The sequence below is a fragment of the Oryctolagus cuniculus genome, chromosome 20 (genome assembly GCF_051225735.1).
Source record: "Oryctolagus cuniculus isolate XC-2025 breed Fujian yellow rabbit chromosome 20, ASM5122573v1, whole genome shotgun sequence".
Classification (NCBI taxonomy): domain Eukaryota; kingdom Metazoa; phylum Chordata; class Mammalia; order Lagomorpha; family Leporidae; genus Oryctolagus; species Oryctolagus cuniculus.
The window spans coordinates 23,135,311-23,154,344 of record NC_142886.1 but is presented as its reverse complement, the minus strand read 5'-3'; the positions used below and the strand labels follow the sequence as shown (position 1 = coordinate 23,154,344).

Here is a 19,034-nt window from a genome sequence, read left to right as displayed (position 1 = left end):
TTTGAATTCATGGGAGACCAATCCTAGTAGATAATGAAGAAGAAAGGAATGCTTGTGACATCTTCACGCTCACATCTTATGCCTAGGACACACTCACCTAGTCCACCTTGCAAGACTGCTGTGGCAGTGAGACACAAGGTATTCAGAAATACCTGAAAATGGCAGTGCACAGTGCTAATGAAGGCTGGGCACTTGGGATCTCGTCAAGGCACAGTGTGCTGGCTTCCCAAGTCCTCCCATCTGGTCTTTCTTGAATGTGAAGCAACACGATGTGCAAGGAGAGAACTGACCGAGTACACCCCGGTGCCCCACACCGCACAACCCTTTGCAACCATCGGAGAAGCAGGCAGCAATCGTGCGACGGTACTTCACAGACTTCCATGGAAAATGGAATTAAAAGAGAAGCTTCTTTTGTTTCTTGGTGCTGAAAAATTTTGAAATTGCATACAGGAGGGTTTTCAAAGCATGCACGGAGAATGTGAATTATGAAAACATGAGGCATCGGTTCTAAAACTGTTTTGCACCAAAATTGACCTATCTCTTCACTCCATTTTTCTAGGCACCTTTTTTTAAGGACCTTCCTATTGTTGCCCCAGTGCTGGACCAACAGTTTTGAGAAAAAAAAAACCAAGTGAGTAATCACACTGTCATCTATGGTTGCCTTTGAGAATCAGGACTGTCAGCATACAGAAAGGAGGCACAGATGTTAAGCAGAATAGGTTAAATAAAACCGCATGCAGTTCAGAATTTAAATCACAAGTAGCAGTAGGAACTTATGATGTACTTTTATTACTAACAACAACATGTTTCCTAGTCTGTTCACTGGAAAGACCTTCAAAATGATGAACACGCAAGAATCATGGCCACTGGTAAGTGCCCAGATGTGATCACTAAACAGCATTTCCCACCTGGAAGAATCAGCGATCTCTAGAGAAACAGCTCGTCCCAGGTCCAGGGCAGAGCCTGGGACACTGCAGCTTCCTTGCTATTTGGATGACGTCAAAGACTGTCAGGGTGATGTCGGAAGGAGCCAGCTGGCCAGAGGCGACACCATCCACGCATCAATAAAGATAAGCTAAACAGACTACAACACATCAAATCTGCCCAAGGTCACTAGTTTTCAAGATACTAACAACAGCAACAACAACAAACCAAATTGGCCACCACCGGAAGGTGATAGCAAACCACACATTGTGCTGAAAACTGGCAAATGAAGGAAAGGCAGCAAATGTGTATCTTGGGTTTTGTACATGAACTACACAGCTAGTTAACCAAGCAGTAGTTAGGGAAGCTTTTCTTGATGGACATACGCCAGCTAACAAATGAAGACAGCGTGATTTCACGGAAACATCACCTTTGTGTGACCCCCAGTGAACTAGTGGATTCAAGAATGAACATCAACACCACCAGAATCACTAAAGGAGAAACCGCAAGGCCTTGTGTGCCTTCTGCCAGGAGGGGACTGCCCAATCTCTCAAGTATTTTTGTCCATAAAAATCAAATCTGAATTTGATGCAATACCCCCAGTGAAGCAACCAAGGTATAGGAAATGCAGAGGACAGAAGTGCACGGTAAACAGCACCACAAGGCTGCAATCAGAAAAATCCACCGACTGTGGACATCTTTGCAGGGCCACAGATCCTACTTTTTCATCAAGTAAGTTGCAAGGGCTGAGGTGGGGCGGGGGTGAGAGATAAGGGCAGCCTGTTCAGGCATCTAAACGTCCATCTACCATATGTGTGCACTTAGTGGGATTCTAAATTTAAATAAAGCTTAGAAAAAGGCATTTATGGAAATCAACCTTAATTTTGAGCATTTGATATTAAGAGTACTGGGGGCTGGTGTTGTGGTACAGCAGGTGAAGCCATCGGCAACCCATACGAGCATGGTTCAAGTGCCGGCTGCTCCCTGCTCATCCAGCTCCCTGCTAATATTCCGGGGAAAGCAGCAGAGATGGCCCACGTGCTCCGGCCCTTGTTACCATGTGGGAGACTCAGAAAAAGCTCCTGGCCCAGCCCTGGATATTGTGCTTCCACTCAGAAGCTCTGGGCAAATGACCAGGCAAAGCCACGTGACAAGACCCTGGCTGTATTCTCACACCGTTCTGTGTGCACCGAGTTTCCCGAGTTACAGCAGAAGATGTACAGGAGAGGAACCACCCGAGTTCTTTTTCAGGGAGCCCGCGGGTGAGGGAGAAGTGCCTGAGCGAGCACGCTCAGCACGTCAGGTGGATTCCATGCGCTTCCAACTTACGATGCAGCACTGTAATCGAGGAGCATCTGCAACCGCAAGTGTCTGTTTCTACACAACCCTATCCAGAAAAAGAAATCCTGGGATTTCACTGTGCATCTGCCTGGAAGAGCAAATGGGCTTCTAGATACTACCATGGGGAATTTTAACTAGTCACGATGCCCAGGGCTTGTGTTAAAGGGTGGAGTGGCGAAGTGGACAGAGGAACACCTTACGACACAGCCATTGGAGGAGGTAAGCAAACCTGGGCGTCTTCAAACGTGTATCTCCCTCCGTCCTTGACATTGTGACTGGTGATCTCATAGCTGTGGGAATCCAAGTTGATTGCACTCGGGGCTCCTGGAGCCAGGAACTCTTGCCAGATTTCTTCCACCCTCTTGGCCACGTCTTGCAGGGGTTGTTTCTTGAGGTCTTGGACAGCCAGCCAGAACCTGAAGCAGGTGCAGAGACAGTCAGTGCCAAGCGCTCAGCGTCTGGCCCCGGATGGAGATGGTCCTAGGGCTGATGTCCATAAAACTCATTCCATAACACCCCCCAGCCCACCCTGAGGTCATCTTCTTGGTCACAAAGACCACGGGGACTGCTGAAAATACAGTGTTCCACTATTGCGGAGTGCAGAAAAGAAATGGACATTAAGACCAGTGTGTTTGTAGCCACTGTGGTGAGGTTCTTCTCGCTACACCAAGGTTTGCCACCCTCGGCTCTCATTTCAGGCTGGGTAAATGACCACAATAGGGGCAGTCTTGGGCATCGTGGGACACCCATCAGCAACTTTGGCCTCTATCCAGGAGATGCCAATAGTTATGACAATTAAACACATTTCCAGATATTACCAGATGTCCCTAGGAAGGTAAAATTACCTCTGGATGAGATCCACTGAGCTACACGGACAAAGGGCATCCCTTTGTTAAATCTGCCTGGGATCAATGGGAGGCAACAAAATGAAGCAGCAGAATCCTGAAATCACACACAAAAACGTAGAGCTGGGAGGAGGCAGCCATTCATGTGATTGGCAGGACTAGTGTTCAGCATGGTGCGTGACCTAGGGTAGGCATTCAATGAATGGCTTCCATGTTGAAGGTGAGCTCATCTGGAGGAAGGGGCAGCAGGGCGGGGTGGGGGACGATGCCTAAGGGTCCTCCAGGGAGCTCCTGCTCACCTGCACGTGTGCCTCTCTTCAACCTCAGTGCAGGTGCATCCCTACGGAGCACCTCCGGGGAGCTCTTTCCTGCTGGGAGCCGAGCCTTGGACCACAGCTCCCTGCTCTGCAGGAGTGGTCCCACGGCAGCCTTCCAGGGGGACTCAGGGCTGGGCAGCACTCTCTGCCCTGGGATTGGGACAGGCCAAGTTTCCCTAAGGACCAGTCCACTGGGCGGCTCTCCCCGCCAAGGGACTACCCCATGTGGTCTCAGCAGCGAGCGGGGAGGGACAAAGAAGCAGAACAGGGAGGAAGTGCATTTAGCCTGTCAATGAATTCCAAGCAAAGTAAGATGCACTTGCATTTTTTAAACAAGCATGTTTTTCTGTTGCTTTTCAGAGAAATCAGAGTACAGTGCATGGCCTAAAGGCGCCACTTAGTGGCAGGCTAGGGTAATGCAGCCCCATTTCCATAAGGAGAGAAACCTGGTTGTTTCTTTACAGAAAACCCTCGTGGTTGTGGTTCCCTCCTGGATCCCAGAGCACCGGGTCCAAGGCGGGGAAGGAGAGGCTTCACTGATCAGATCCGAGGAAGCTCAGTTCTGCCCTCGTTCTGCCCCTGAGCGCCTCCCTCCTCACCTGTAACCTGGGCTACCTTCCCATCCAGACTCAGAAACAATTTCAGCCCCACTGCGGGGTTGGGGTGGGGGGTGGGGAGGGGTCGGCACAGCTGCAGGATCAGTACTGGCCCCCTGGGCTCTTGCTAATGCCACCTGTTGTCACCCGCCCCTAACCCCAGCCCTTTCTCTGGCTGCCAGGGGAGAGGGAACAGCAGTGTCTCCTTCGCCGGAGTCCAGTGGGTAGGGGAAGAAAGAATCTAGAATCACTCAGATGAGCTGTCACTCCGGCACCTCCACCTCCCAGACCCACCCCAAGTCCTCAGGTCTCTGTGAGATGAGGAAGTGACCGGGATGTGGCAGCTGACGAGCATCCCCTGGTGACGCACATGCCAGCCAAGCTTTCTCTGGCTGGAAGAAGGTGCCTGATGGGCAGGGGAGACCAGCTCGAATAAAGGAAGCTGGTGTTGATATTTCAAAGGGCTGGAGGGAGTGCTGGGTGGCAAGTCACCAAGACTAAGTCAGTGGGTCTTCCTCAGGCACACGTCAGGGCTGCCAGGGAGCCAGCTCTCTCTTGGGTGTCCCTCTGGCCTGGATCCCTGGCTTGCAGCCACTCCTGGGGCAGCAACCTTTCTAGCCTGCCAGACCCCCCGGCCGGGTGGCTTCTATGCCCTTCTGTCATCTCTGTCCCCTGCCCTCATTCTGCCCTGGGGTTGGGTTGGGGAAGGAGAAGGAGCAACTGAGCTCCTCTGGGAAGAACTGGGACGACGTGGGGGAGCCCGTGGTCACGGAAGCCCCAGAGTGCCTTTTGTAGAATTATTTTGGGGTCACGGGAATGCATGCCCCTCAGCTGCAGGGGGTTCAGAGGAGCTGCAGAGGCCAATTTCAGTGTCACGCGGGATGGACTTTCGCATAGAAATTAAAAGATTCCCTTTGCCAGGCAAGCCCCAGAATTAAAATCAAAGTACAAGGAGAAACAATACGTAGGTTAGAGGAGGTGGAAGGGAGCGGTGGGGGTGGCAGTGCCTGGGCAGTTTTCTCTCCCCAGCCCTCTGTCTGCCTTGAAAGTGACCTGCCTTGTCCTTCTCCAGTGACAGCAAAAACACCGGCACACCACGGGATGAGTTGACCATCCCCGGCTTTGAAGCACCTTTGTGTTCCCTTGAAATTCAGGCTGGGCCCTGGCGCAGAGCCGAGGCTGAGGTGGCTGTCCCCTCCCCCGCCACGCCCAGAGCCACGAAGGCTCCGCTCCCGCACATCCAGTGCCAACGCGAGGCCCTGGGAGACTCCCGGAGCTTCTGCTCTTATCAGGAGCCTGCAGGTCCCGCTAGTCCCCGAGAATGCCGGCAGGGAGGGAGGTGCCAGCAGCAGCAAGGCCCTGGTGACAGCAGGCCACGAGGACTGGCTGGTATCAGGGAGACCACCTGTCTCACCTTGCCCCTGGAAGCTGCCAATCTGCAGAGCAGCAGGAGGCGGCGGGCATTTGATGCACGTTAACGGCTTTGAGATAAGCAAAGGCAGGGCAGGGGGAGAGGCAGCCTGGGCTCAGGCTCCTCTGGGGCTGGGATGAGGCCGAGGTGCATGGGTGGGACTGGAGGGTGGCCCAGGGGCTGCCCCCCGGGGGTGGGCTCCTCTCCCGTGGCTGCTGATGGGAAGTTGGGCTTCTCCGCTCCCAGCCAGCTGGCATCAGAGCCCTTGACCCTTCTCCATCTCGCGGGGAGTCTGGCAGCCCTCCCGGGCCCCAGCTTAGCTTACCTAGCTTTTCACAAACTAGATTTCCGTGGCTTAGAAAATGCTCTTTTGGGTTGGTTCCCAGAGAAAAGCAAACTCCTGGGCAGAACACAGTGTGTCTGCGCCCTCTGCTGGTCAAGCAGAGACTGCAGAACAATGGAATTAAACTTGACTCCCTAACCGCTTGGGCTGAAATTCTCAGGCACCTGTCAGGTCCCCTGGCCGCCTGTGTTCCCAGCCACTGTGGGCTTGGTTAGTGCGGGGTGCCGCTGGGCTGAGGGCACTTCCCGAGGGTTCCTGGGGCGCGGGGCTGCTGCGGGAGGCAGGGGCTCTGGAGGCAGACTTGACAGGGTCTCCTGTGCTCTCTTTTAATTGCTTCTCTCCTCAGCTGACACCGTGCGGAACCACGATCATCAATCTGCAGGTTAGGAGAACAACTCCACTCTCTCAGGAGACATCACAGCTCATAAAAAATGTACAGGGGATGCGTCTGGCTGTGGCTTTTGATTTTTTTAACCCATGCCCTGCTGTGTGGCAGAGGGTGTCAACCAGGGAGGGCAAAGACTTGGGCAGGGGAAGTGCAGGTGTCGGGGGTAGGGAAAGTGCACCCCTCTGGGACAACGCAGGGTGAAGGACTCGGCACGACTGCGAGGCTCCCAGCTTCTGGCAAAGCCGCCGGCACTCAGAAGGCACCCATCTGACAGCTGTCTCCCTGGGCCCACACAGCCTGTGTGGCAGGGAGTGGCAGCACGCTGGCTGTGCCCCCTGCTAGGATGTGGCTGTTTCTTTTGGTGTCCCACACAGGTACAGGTGTTGAAGGCTTGGTGCTCAATGTTTTACGTTTGTGGATAATAGGTTAAGAGTGAGGATGTAGCCCCAGGTGGGGGGTGTCACTCCTTCTCCCCAGAACTGGTCAAGAGCCCAGGCTACTGGCACTGCAGCACAGAAGGGGAAAAGACTAACAAGAGCTCTGCTGGACACACTGAAAAATGGTGCCCCTTACGCCCCCCTGGTAGATGGGGCTGCTTAGCTCAGAACAGTTTTGCATAGCACACAGGGGGAGGTATTTGGGTCACTGGTTCTGTGCCCTTGGAAGGGGAGTCCTCACGAGGGGGTTGGATATCTAAGATGAGTTTGGCCAAAGCTCTCTCTGCTTCCTGGCTGGCCTTGTGGTCCTTTCGCTCTCCACGGTCTGGCATTTGCTGTCACTGTCCTCGCTAGATGCCCAACCCGCAGGGCTACTGGATCTTAGACTGTGAACCTCCAAAATCATTAGCCAAAATAAGCCTCCGTCCTTCTTACACTTCTCTCAGGCACTTGTTAGAGTGAAAGCTGCCCCACACAGCCTGCGGGCCCTCGACATGACACTCCTCCCTCATCTCATAGACTCACCAGAAGAAAATGATCAGAGGACGACTCATTACAGTGTACGTCATAGAACTCTCCCCCTCTCCCTAGGAAGAGCCCACATGACATTCTGCAGCCCTGGTATAAATTTGATCCCTTGGCTCCTTACCTGGAACTCTGTGTGCTATGCAAAACTGTTCTGAGCTAAGCAGCCCCATCTACCAGGGAGGTGTAAGGGGCACCACTTGTCAGTGTGTCCAGCAGAGCTCTTGTTAGTCTTTTCCCCTTCTGTGCTACAGTGCCAGTAGCCTGGGCTCCTGACCAGTTCCAGGGAGAAGGAGTGACCCCGGCATGGCCAGCAGGATCTCCAGCTGTGCCATATTACACAACTCCTAGGGGCTGCCATGTACACAGCCCACAGTGGAGGTGCATCTGTGTGGCCACCTGGACAAGGGGGGTAAAATGCAGTGAGTTCTGAATCCTCAGGGATGAAGGGAAGAAAAACCAAAGGGAAGAGGAGGAGAGGAAGAAACTACAGTGCACTGGGTGACTGGAGAGTCCTAACGTATAGGATTTCACACTGAGTCCCCGCCATGGACCCAACCACGCTGAGTATTATAAACTTGGAAGTGGGGGCATCCGGGCAGGGTTGAGAAGCCTCAGGCCACACTTCTTCTCTCTGTCCTATTTTCTTTTTCCTCTTTTCTGTCGTCGGTTGGAAGGGAGCCTCTTGAAGTTGGGGTTTGTGCGTGTACACTGGGGCTGGCACACTCCCTACATGCTCATGCAACATTTTTCCACTTGGCATTAAATGGAGCCCTCCTGGCACGGGGTAAGGAGCTGGCAGAGGCACAGGAGGTAATGGAGGAGGAAGCACTGAACACCTGCCAGGGACACACTCCTGGGCTCTCAGGGGGATGTGTATCTGGGGAGACCAATCTCAACTGGTATGTGTTCTGGCCACACTCAGGGCTTCCTGGAGTGACTACCCCAGAATGGGCAGGGTGGCAGGTGAGCCAGGAGATGCTCCTGGGGTCCTCACACTGACCAGGACCCTAGGTCGTTCTCCAAACTTCCTCTAGCAGTGCAGGTGGCAAAGGGTCCTAAGGCCACTTGCAGACTGAGAAGCAGGCAAGTAAAGGGGTCTCACGCTATTTGGAAAGTCAAGGTGGGCAGAGGTGAGAAGGGGCAATGGGGAGGACCCCCAGGTGTGGCTCTCGGAGACTGTGGTAGTCAGAGTTTCCTTAACTCCAACTAAAATCCCAGAGCGCAGCTTCTTGGGAAGGCAAAGGTTTATTCTGGCTTACAATTTGGAGGTTCATCATTCAGGATTAGGCAGTGCCACTAATCTGGTGTCTGGGGGAGGCTGGCCATGGAGGAACTTGTGCTAAGAACTGATCACTAGGTGATCCAGGAAGCAGAGACCAAAGCTGGGCCATACCTGACTTCAGTGACCATCAACCTCCTTGTGAGAACTGCCTTCTGGGGGTAAAGCCCCTGGTGACCTAAACCCTCCCACAGCTCATCTCCTAGCTGCCATGATTAGATCAAGTCCCCACCCGAATCCATCCACAGTTAACACCAGACCTTGAGGTTTCAACACCCGCATGACTTTGGAGAGCCAACTCCCACTCAACCCAAAGTGGGGCTGAGCTGGCTACACATGAGGCTGCCTGGGTGCATGAGCTGCCCACAGAGGGGTCTGCATCCCATGTGGCACCTGTTTCCGGGCACAGTCGAGGAGGCTGGTCTGAGTACACTCCCATGGAGCCTAAGACGAGTCCAGCCTCCTGTTACAAGTACTTCATTAGGAATGGAAGAGATGCTCTTAGAACAATTAGAACAATGCCCGAACACAAGGAAGGAACTCTCCTACTGGTAGCCTGAAAGATTCCCCAGCCTTCTTGCTTGTGCCTAGGAAGGCACTGAACGCAGGGTGAGCCGGCATCACATGTCTTCCCAGGTTTCTTGGTAGGGACTGTCGCTTTGCCACCCTTGGCTCAGTCCCCCAGCTTACAATGTTCTCCTTGCTCCTAGCAGCCTGTGTATTCTTCAGAGCCGCGTTTACGATCTGCCTTCTTGGGGTGGGACAATGCTTCTTCCCTCATTTAACCACTTCTGAAATAGTTCTGAGAGGTTGCACTCATATATAGATATTTCATGACTGAGCTGTCCTGTGCTGTTTCTTCAAGATCCTACAGAGTGGCTGGAGGACAAGAGCGTGCAGCCTGACTCTCTGGCGTCCCTCAGAGGACCCTCGGCCGGGGCTCGATACAGCATCGCTGTGTCCCAGACATCACTTGGTGGATGCATTGGACTTGGATGGTCTCTAACTTCGAATAAATACCACGGATTCTACAAGTCAACATTGGTGGGGGCAGCCCCTTGCCTGTAGCTCATCATACACACTCTGACTTTTTCAAGGAAAAAAAATCTGAAATATTAATAAGACCCATTTTGAAGAGAACAGCCTCAGAAGATGAGACTTAGCTGTGTATTTGAAAGAGAACAGTGCAAAGAAAAAAACAAGAAGCGTGCTCCACCTTACCCAGCGGGGAGCCATCAGCTTGCTACAAGCACTAAGAGGCTTGGGTAAGCCAAGAGTTCCATGGGTCTCTCTCATTCTTCATCTAACGCAACGGCAGGCTGAATAATGACCAAGAGCCCTGTCCCTTGTCACGTGTCCTCTTCCCTTCCTCTCACCTTGGGCCCCGCATTTTGAATTTTTTTCTATTAAACAGCAACTATCGAAACATTTTGCTCATAAAGTATTAGTTATAGTCCAACAGACACCAAATCACTGACTGCAGAGGATCAAGGCATGCAGTTCATAAAATTTCCTGAGCAAGGAAAAGCCATCTTTGATTCACAGGTGCATCACGCCTCTGGTTACCAGTGATACTTATTTGGGATGTTCAGAACTCTGAAATGAGCCTAGGGCCCCTCTTTCCTGGCTGGCCCTTCAGATTGTAGGGCCCCTGATCAGGACGTTTGGAGGGGAGCACCTCTGATCCATTTCTCCCATCTGAGGTTCCAAGGAGCTTTACTTAACTAGTGGTGCTGTCAAACCCTTGGCTGTTATCCAAGATGTGTTTCCAGTTAGTTGAGCAAATGCCATCCATGCTTAAAGAACTAAAAGATGCTGGTGTTGGGAGGTGCCAGGATGGTGCTAACAAAGTTGCATGCTTTAATTTGTTCTTTTGCATTTCAACCTTTGCCAGATTGGTGGCAAATTGACTTTGAACCCTAACAATATTTGCCTGAGAAAGGGAGGTGCAGAGATGGATTATGCAAATTTCGTCACGCATCCTACACACAGCTCAAGCCTCTGAGAGACTTACCTGAGGTTTTCTGAGCTGAATTCAGACTCCAGAAATCGGAGGAACTGGTCCCGCCCGACCTGGTCCTTCAGGACCTCATCGAAAGAGAAGCCCCATCTTTTCACTCGCTGCTGGCTGGGCTCTTTGCTTTGGGGAGAAGAAGAGAAGGATTGAAAAATGATCGATTCCAGGCAAAGGCCTGTATCATACTCTTTGATAACTCGAGTTCATTTTGTCTCACGCACTAAAGGGAAATGTCTCATGTTTAACGGACAGATTCTATACAATCTGCATAAATTCCAAATGTGAGCTTTGGGATAGCAATAGTAGCCAACAGTAAGAGCTTTCTTTAGTGGAGGGACGTGGGGGCAGGTTAAGCGGCTGCTTGGCCAAACTCAAGCAAGCAATCCGAAGAACTCACCACCTCCCTCCTCCTCTCAATTCCATCTATTATGCAGGAATTACTTCCTGATGACATTTTATCAACAATTCTGTATCGTCACTTGGGATTTTAAGGACTTGTGCCATTGTCTCTCTCTGAGCTGAGGACACACACCAAACCTTATACAGCTTTGCAGTCACCATCACACAAGAGTTCAGCACTGAAAGGAAACTGACTTCAAACAAATGTACCTAATGATGTGATGGATGTGTCCCTATCCTCACTGCACTTCCTAAAAGACACTGGCTGGGTGTTTTGTGGCATGGTGGGATAAGCCACCACCTGCGACACTGGCACCCCATATGGGTACTGGTTTGAGTCTTGGCTGCTCCACTTCTGATGCAGCTCCCTGCTAATGCACCTGGGAAAGCAGCAGAAGAGGCCCAAGTACTTGGACCCCTGCACCCACATGAGAGACCAGGATTAAACTCCTGGCTCCTGGCCTCAGCCTGGCCCAGTTCTAGCCATGCAGCCAACTGGGGAGTGAACCAGTGGACGAAAGATCCTCCCCCCTACCCCTTTCTTTCTCTCTGTATTTCTCCAAATCTCCCTTTCAAATAAGTAAATAAATCTTAAAAAAAATAAAGAAAAAGGAAAAAAAAAGGCACTAGCTGGGAGCCTTTTTCTAACTTTCATTTGTCCTCTGTATCCACAGATTCTCATCAAATTCCTGCCACCCACTGGGCAGCCCAGACAGACACATAGCAAAGCCAGGTGGCTCTCCAAGGGAGTCCTTCAATTCCAGCTGAGGACGGAAGACGTCTCCCCAGATGACAGTAGGAAAGTCCAGTTCAGAGAACAGCCCATGTATAAAAACACGCATTTCTGCAGGGCCAGCACAGTGTCAGGAGTTTTCCGTGCAGTGCTCCACTTGAACCTTAGTGCCAGCCAGGCAGGTGGGTATCTGTGTTCAGAGTTCAAAAGAGGCCAATTGTCTAGGACCACACAGCCATGAGTGGCAGTCTACCTATTTATATTTTTTACCCTACTACTTTGCCTTCTATAAGAGTTTGTGGAAAATGGAATTAACATCTAAGTTAATTTAGTGCAAAAAAAATTTGAAATCTGAGCATATGAGGGGTCCTCAAAAAGTTCATGGAATGTGTATATTACAAAAAAAAAAAAAAACTATGTAAGGATTTCAAAGTGTGTTTGCATCCAAATAAACTTAGATACTAATTCCCTTTGCCCACTAACTTGTTGAAGCACCCTGAGCCAAATAATTGTGTGAAAAGATTCTTAAGTACATTAACAAAGAAATTAGAAGCAAAATGAGATTTTTTTTTAACCAAGGAGTTTTACAGAGGAAAAACATTGATGATATTTGTGTTGGTACAGATGTGGAGAAACAGGCACCTTAAGCTACGGGAAATCTGAGCACAGGAACTAGCATTAAAATATGCATACAATTCCTAGCAATTCTACTTCTGGAAAATTTATCCTAAAGAAACAACTGGACTCGCATATAAGAATGTTCCTTGAATTGTTATTAATACTTGCCAAAAAAATGGACATACTCTAAATATTTATGACCTGGGGGTTGGCTGAATCACTTTTATTTACTGCAGCTGTTAAAAAGGATAGGGTAGATCTATATGTGTTTACACAGAATGACTGACATTATATAATGTTAATTTAAAAAACTGGACAATGTCTACATAATGAACCCACTTATGTTAAAGAATAGGATATTATATTGGCACAAAAATCCAAATGGACAGACACTAAATCCGAGGTTCCCAAACTTTCTGAGTCCATGGCATCCTTGCTGTCTGAGTCTTTCTTGGTGTCCCTGGACCAAAAGAAGCATCTAGCAGTTTCACTTATCAAAGGACAAGACCAACCAACTTAATATGGATTTATGCCTTAAAAACTTGGTAGCTGTTGGAAATAAGACATAAACTGAAAAATATTTCATTTCATTCGTAAGTGACCACAGTGTACAACTGCTGGGCACTGTACATCTTCTCAGGCTTAACGACCAGACGGGACTTCACCGCTCTCACCACGCTGGTGCTGACACAGTCCTTGCTTTGTATCAGATTTGCAAAGACGCGACATCATCCAAAGGGATGTGATGTGCTCAGATGTTGAAACCGAAGGACCGTCATCCAGTAGCGTACGCTGCATCTGTCGCACGTCACCCCATCCCTGTCTCCCTCAGCAATTGAGAACGACCTTGAGCGACCTCAGGAGTTCCCTGCAGCACTGCAGGGTTCCCTGGTGCATGTGGGAAGCGGGCATCAGACGATACACACAGGTTTGCCCTGGAAGCTGTGGGGAGCAACCGGGAGCAACTCGGACTAGACTGTTACTGGAATTAAGACTTATTCTATGCATCTGCTCTCCCACAATATGGCGCTGGGAGAGGAGGAAACAGCTTCTACACAGCTGCCTCCAGTTCAACCAATAAACAGCAGGACCTGCTCCTGATTGGAGGAGAGCAGCGTACTCGGCGTGTGGGTAGCAGAGTTGGGATTGGTGGAAGAGGACTATAAAGGAGGAGAGAGACAACATGCACCAGGAACATCTAAGGGGAACATCTGAGGGAACACCTGAGCAGCCCCCGAGAGAGCCGGCAGGCGGTGTGCCGCTCCCCCGCGGAAGTGGGGAAAGTGGCAGGGGGAACCGCCCTTCCATGGAGGTGGAAGGGTCGGTAGCCAACCCGGGAAGAGCCAGCAGCAAACCCGGGGAGGGCCGAGCAGACGAAAGAACAGCGCAGGGTCCTGTGTCGTTCCTCCACGAAGAGGGGGAGCGACAGAAGCTGAGACTGTGTTGGGGGAAGAGGCCTTTCCTCTATGCACAGCTTCAACTGTACAGAATAACAACTACGACTGCAGTGACTTTCTAGGAAGTTTTCCCATTGCAGAGCAAGGAGCGAAAGTGCTGGAGAGAGTGAGAGAAATAAAGAAAAGAGAAACGAGATGAAAAGTTACTCAGCGGAGAGGCAGAGGGCACGGGGCTCCACCACATTGGGTACGTTTCTGTGTGCGCCTTCTAGAATCCCGAGAGGGGGCCAGGACCCCCTGGGCTTCAGTTGCCCGGATATTAAATCAGCACACCAGCTTCCCTCGCAGGGACGGAGCCGCAGAACGACGGAATTGCTGCCGCCAGTGGCTCCATGAGAGCGGAGTGATGAAAGTGATGAAAGTCGCGGCTCTGGAACCTTCCACCTGGGTTCTGATCCTGGCCACATCCTGGCTGTACGACCTTGGGCAAGTTAACTAGTTTCCTTACCTGTTCCGTGTTGAGGATAATGACATTGCAGAGTCGATGGAAGACACTCCCTGGGCAACGGGCCAGCACACACTGAGCGCCAGCTACTGCTTCTGCTGTCTGCTCTTACTTTCTAATGGGAAAACCCCAGACTGGGCCACTGGGTTCCGCCCTTCCAGCAGTGAGACCTAGGGCTCGGCCAGCAACTGTCCTAGTTATGATGATGCCAAAAGGGACAGAGAGAGAGGTCAGAGGGGAGCCACACAAAGCTAGGAGAGGCACAGCCATGAGGAAGCAGAACTCGGTCTGGAGGTTTCCTAAAGCATTTCTGTCCTCATGATAAAAGGGAGCAAGTGGCAGACAGAAGCAAGGTGATCCCGTGGACGGTTTTCTGCATTTCTGCCCTGGGCTTACCTCATCTCCACGTCCCATAAAGTGATGTCATCACTGACCCAGGGGTTGGCCGGCTCGGCGGGTGTCACGAAGGGGTCGTATTCCGCATACTGTTCCGTGTAGGCGATCAGGCTGCAGGAGGGAAGCAGAGTAAAGAATGGCTCCGATCTCCTAGAAAAACGTTTATTCTGTCTTAGGCAAACATGGCAGCCATCTTCACAGAATTCTAAACTAAAGGCAAAAAGTCATCTCCACTCCTGCGACTGGCAGATCATGCTGTTTTCTCACGTGTCCTTGTTCCCTACTCATGAGCAAAGTGCCACTCTGGCACTGTGACGTCGAGTCCTCACACGTGTGACGCCTGCTTTCCCACTTTGCCTGAACCTCACTGCCTCTCTCCTTGCTAGTGCTAGCTTTACCGACGCACTGGTCCACACCTGCTTGTGCACCACTTTCCCACAGAGCAGGTGGAAGACATCCTTCTGCCACTCCGGGATCCCCAGCTGGATGACTTTTTATTATAAAGACTTTTTTTTAAAAAAAGATTTATTTATTTGAGAGGTAGAGTTACAGACACAGAGAAGGAGAGACAGAAAGGTCTTCTATCTGTTGGTTCACTCCCCAAATGGCTACAATGGCCAGAGCTGGGCTGATTTAAAACCAGGAGCCAGAAACTTCTTCCAGGTCTCCCATGCAGGTGCAGGGGCTCAAGCTCTTGGGCTATCTTCTACTGCTTTCCCAGACCATAACAAAGAGCTGGTTCAGAAAAGGAGCAGCTGGGACTTGAACTGGTGTCCATATGGGATGTCGGCGCTACAGGCAGAGGCTTATCCTACTATGCCACAGTGTCAGCTCCTATAAAGACTTTTAAACCCTGGCAGATCACAAGGACTTACCTAAGCTTCTTTCTCCCTCCTTCCCTCCTTCCCTCCTTCCCTCCTTCCCTCCTTCCCTCCTTCCCTCCTTCCCTCCTTCCCTCCTTCCCTCCTTCCCTCCTTCCCTTCTTTCTTTCTTTCTTTCTTTCTTTCTTTCTTTCTTTCTTTCTTTCTTTCTTTCTTTCTCTTCCTTTCTTCCTTTCTTCCTTTCTTCCTTTCTTTCTTTCTTTCTTTCTTTCTTTCTTTCTTTCTTTCTTTCTTTCTTTCTTTCTTTCTTTCTTTCTTTCTTTCTTTTTAAAACAGGCCACTTGTTCTTTTTTTTTTTTTTTAAATATTTATTTATTTATTTGAAAGTCAGAGTTACACAGTGAGAGGAGAGGCAGTGGGAGAGAGAGGTCTTCCATCCGCTGGTTCACTCCCCAGTTGGCTGCAACGTCTGGAGCTTCGCCAATCTGAAGCTAGGGACCAGGAGCTTCTTCCAGGTCTCCCACATGGGTACAGGGGCCCAAGGACTTGGGCCATCTTCTACTGCTTTCTCAGGCCATAGCAGAGAGCTAAATTGGAAGTGGAGCATCTGGGTCTCGAACTGGCACCCACATGGGATGTGGGCACTAAAGGTGGCAGCTTTATCTGCTACACCACAGCGCTGGCCCCTAAGCATTTTTCTAAAATCAACTTAGTTGTTCCAGTTATAATTATAATCTAATGTATAAGCAGCAAACTCACAATGTTAAACTAAGCCATTAATATAATACTTAAAACTTTCACTTTAAAATGTTTTAAAATTGACTTTTGTAAAATGTGAGAGGCAGAGATAGAAAGATAGTTAAACAGAGAAAGAGCCAGAGAGACAGAGAGCTCCCATCCGCTAGTTCACTCCCGAGGCCCACAGTGGCCTGGATTGATCTGGAGCTGAAGCTGGGAGCCAGGAACTCAGTGTAGGTGTCCCCTGTGGGTGACACAGACGCAATTACTTGAGTCATCACTGCTGCCTCCCAAGAAGCTGGGGGAAGCTGGAGTCAGGAGCCGGAGGCAGGACTTGAATCCAGGTACTCTGATATGAGAAACAGGAGTTTAACTGCCAGGCCTCACAACGGCCCCTCTAAATTTTATTTCTATGAACATATATGGGGATAGCTAAAATAGTACTCGTAAAATAGTGCTAAGGGCTTAGAAGTGCAAGAGAGGAAAACGCAATGATGTGGTTTTTTTCTTCTACCTCTCCTTAGTCATCCGCTCTCCATGTCCTGTTCTTCTCCAGCAGTTATCTGAATCAGTCTAAATTGTATGCTTACAGCTGCTCTTGATTTGTTAATTTTAGGCAAATATTTATCTGCCTAATAATCCCCCAGTCCCTTTCCCTTCGCTTGCAATGCTCCTCCAGATTTATACAGCAATTTTTGTTAAAGCGGTGGCCGGTGTTCACACCATTAATCCAGATAAAAATCATCTGATCCTCAAATAAGTATCACCCTCCCATTTTCAAGTGTTGCAACAAACCTGTAAAACATACAGCAAATGGTTTTTCAGAGCTTAAGCACATCAGATAATCTATCAGTTCTGCCCCTGCTTCCGGCAGCTTCTCTCCCTCAGTCTTGAGCCCCTTGCTCTACTCTGGACCGCCTGCTCTGTGAACCTGATGCAGAATCGTCATCCTGGGACTTACTTCACTTCTGTGTTGGAGCTCTTGTTTCCTTAATTCATGTATGATTCTTGTTTTTACTCCCTGGTTGTGTTGAAGCACATCCTATAGTAGTTTTCTAACAAAGGGTGCAGGAGAGTTAAATATTTTGAGTTCTTTCAGTTCTAAAAAAATGCTTTTATTCCCATACTTGAGTGATAGTGCTTTTTGGCAACCCCAGTAACATTACTGAGAAGTCAGGGTCCATTTGATTTTTGTTCTTTTGTTCACTTTCTCTACTCTTTGTCAGCATAGAATCTTTGTTGCTGAAGTGCTGTGAAACTTTACCATAGCCCTTACTACTTGTTTTTACTGTGCTATATACAATATATAAAAATATTTCCAATAATTCATATTATTTCTTTGCTAATTTCTTTCTTCTAAAATGATTTTATTTATCTGAAAGGCAGAGTTACAAGGAGAGAGGGAGAGACAGAGAGAGAGGTCTTCCATCTGCTGGTTCACTCCCTAAATGGCCACAACGGCTGGCCAAATAAACGAACCTGGTACTCCATGCAGGTCCTCAACATGGGTTCAGGGGCCCAAGGACTTGGACCATCTTCTACTGCTTCTCAGGCACATCAGCAGGGAACTGGATCCAAAGTGGAGCAGCCTGCACTGGAACCATTTGGTCAGGGCTAGGCTGGCCGAAAGCCAGGAGCCAAGAACTCCAGCTTGGTCTCCCAGCTGGGAGCACGGCTGGGACACAGTCACTAGAGCCTTCACTGCCGTCACCCAGGGTACACATCGCAGCCAGGTGTTGAACACAGGGACTCTGATGTGTGACATAGGCATCATTTAAAAATCAGTTTGAGAGAGGGGAAGAGGGAACATGCTCCCACCAGCTGGTTCACTCTCCAAATGCCTGCAAGAGCTGGGGCTGAGAAATCAATCCAATCTCCCATGTAGGTGGCAGGGATCCAAGTACTTGAGCCATCATCTACTGCCTCCTGGGGCGCACGCTAGTAGGAACCTGGAATTGGGAGCAGAGCTGAGACTCCACTGTAGGCACTCTGACGTGGGATGCAGGCGTCTTAACTGCTGCCTTAGGCACTGTGCCAGATGTTCTCAAATGTTCTGCTCCCTACCCCCACCCTCCATAACCTTCTCTATGAGGCTCAAGTGCTAAATGTTTTATGCTTTGTGAGCCAGATGGTGTCGGGTCTATTGTTGTAGCATGGAAGCAGCCTCTGACAACTTGTAAATGAGTGTGTGTGATTGTGTTTCAATAAAACTTTATTCATAAAAGCAGAGAATGGGAGGTTGGCACTGTGGCATAGTAGGCTAAGCCTTGTCTGTGGTGCTGGCATCCCATATGAGCACCGCTTCTAGTCCTGGCTGCTCCTTTTCCAGTCCAGCTCTGTGCTGTGGCCTGGGAAGGCAGTGGAGGATGGCCCAAGTGCTTGGGCCCTGCACCCGCATGGGAGACCTGGAGGAGGCTCCTGGCTTCGGATGGGCCCAGTCATCTGGGAAGTAAACCAGTGGTTGGAAGACCTTTCTAACTCTACTGCTCAAAAAATAAATAAATAAAATTGGAGAATCTGGCGCAGTAGTTAAGACTACTTGGGATGCCTGCATCCCGTATCTGAGTGCGTAGGCGTGAGGCCTAGCTCCAGTTCCAGCTTTCTGTTACAGTGCACCCTGGGAGGCAGCAGGTGACAGCTCAAGTACTTGGATCCCTGTCCTCTACATAGGATCCAGACAGAATTCCCAGCTCCTGGCTTTGTGGGTATTGGGGAGTGAACCAGAAGCTGGAGATCTCTGTCTCTGTCTTTCTGCCTTTCATGTAATTAAACTAAAAAACAGAACCTTGAAAACGAAACAAAACAGAACATAGGAGTGGGTGTGGCTCCCAGGCTGCAGGTGGACAGCCATTGGCCTGTGGGTTTCCTCAGCTGGCTCCTGGGGTCCCAGAGCAGGATGGGGGACACCCGGGAAGCAGGCAAGCCACGCCGAGGCTGAGAGTATTCTGAAAAGCAGGCTTTGCGGAGTTTCTGCAGGTCCACAGCCATTCAGTCAGACCCT

General features: G+C 50.1%; 1 protein-coding gene across 8 annotated transcripts in view; it reads right to left on the bottom strand.

Annotated features, from left to right (window-relative positions):
• RGS6 (regulator of G protein signaling 6) overlaps positions 1–19,034 on the bottom strand; it is a 622,010-nt gene that overhangs the window by 37,595 nt on the left and 565,381 nt on the right. For 7 of the 8 annotated variants that reach the window (XM_089322278.1, XM_089322274.1, XM_089322279.1 and 4 more), the window contains exons 13-15: positions 14,475–14,585; positions 10,424–10,549; positions 2,495–2,681 (exon numbers count right to left, since the gene is read on the bottom strand). In XM_089322278.1, the coding sequence (XP_089178404.1) occupies positions 2,495–2,681; positions 10,424–10,549; positions 14,475–14,585 (424 nt within the window). Of the gene's footprint in view, positions 1–2,494; positions 2,682–10,423; positions 10,550–14,474; positions 14,586–15,685; positions 15,883–19,034 lie in introns of those variants that run through there. The other variant, XM_089322281.1, reaches the window with a different exon arrangement.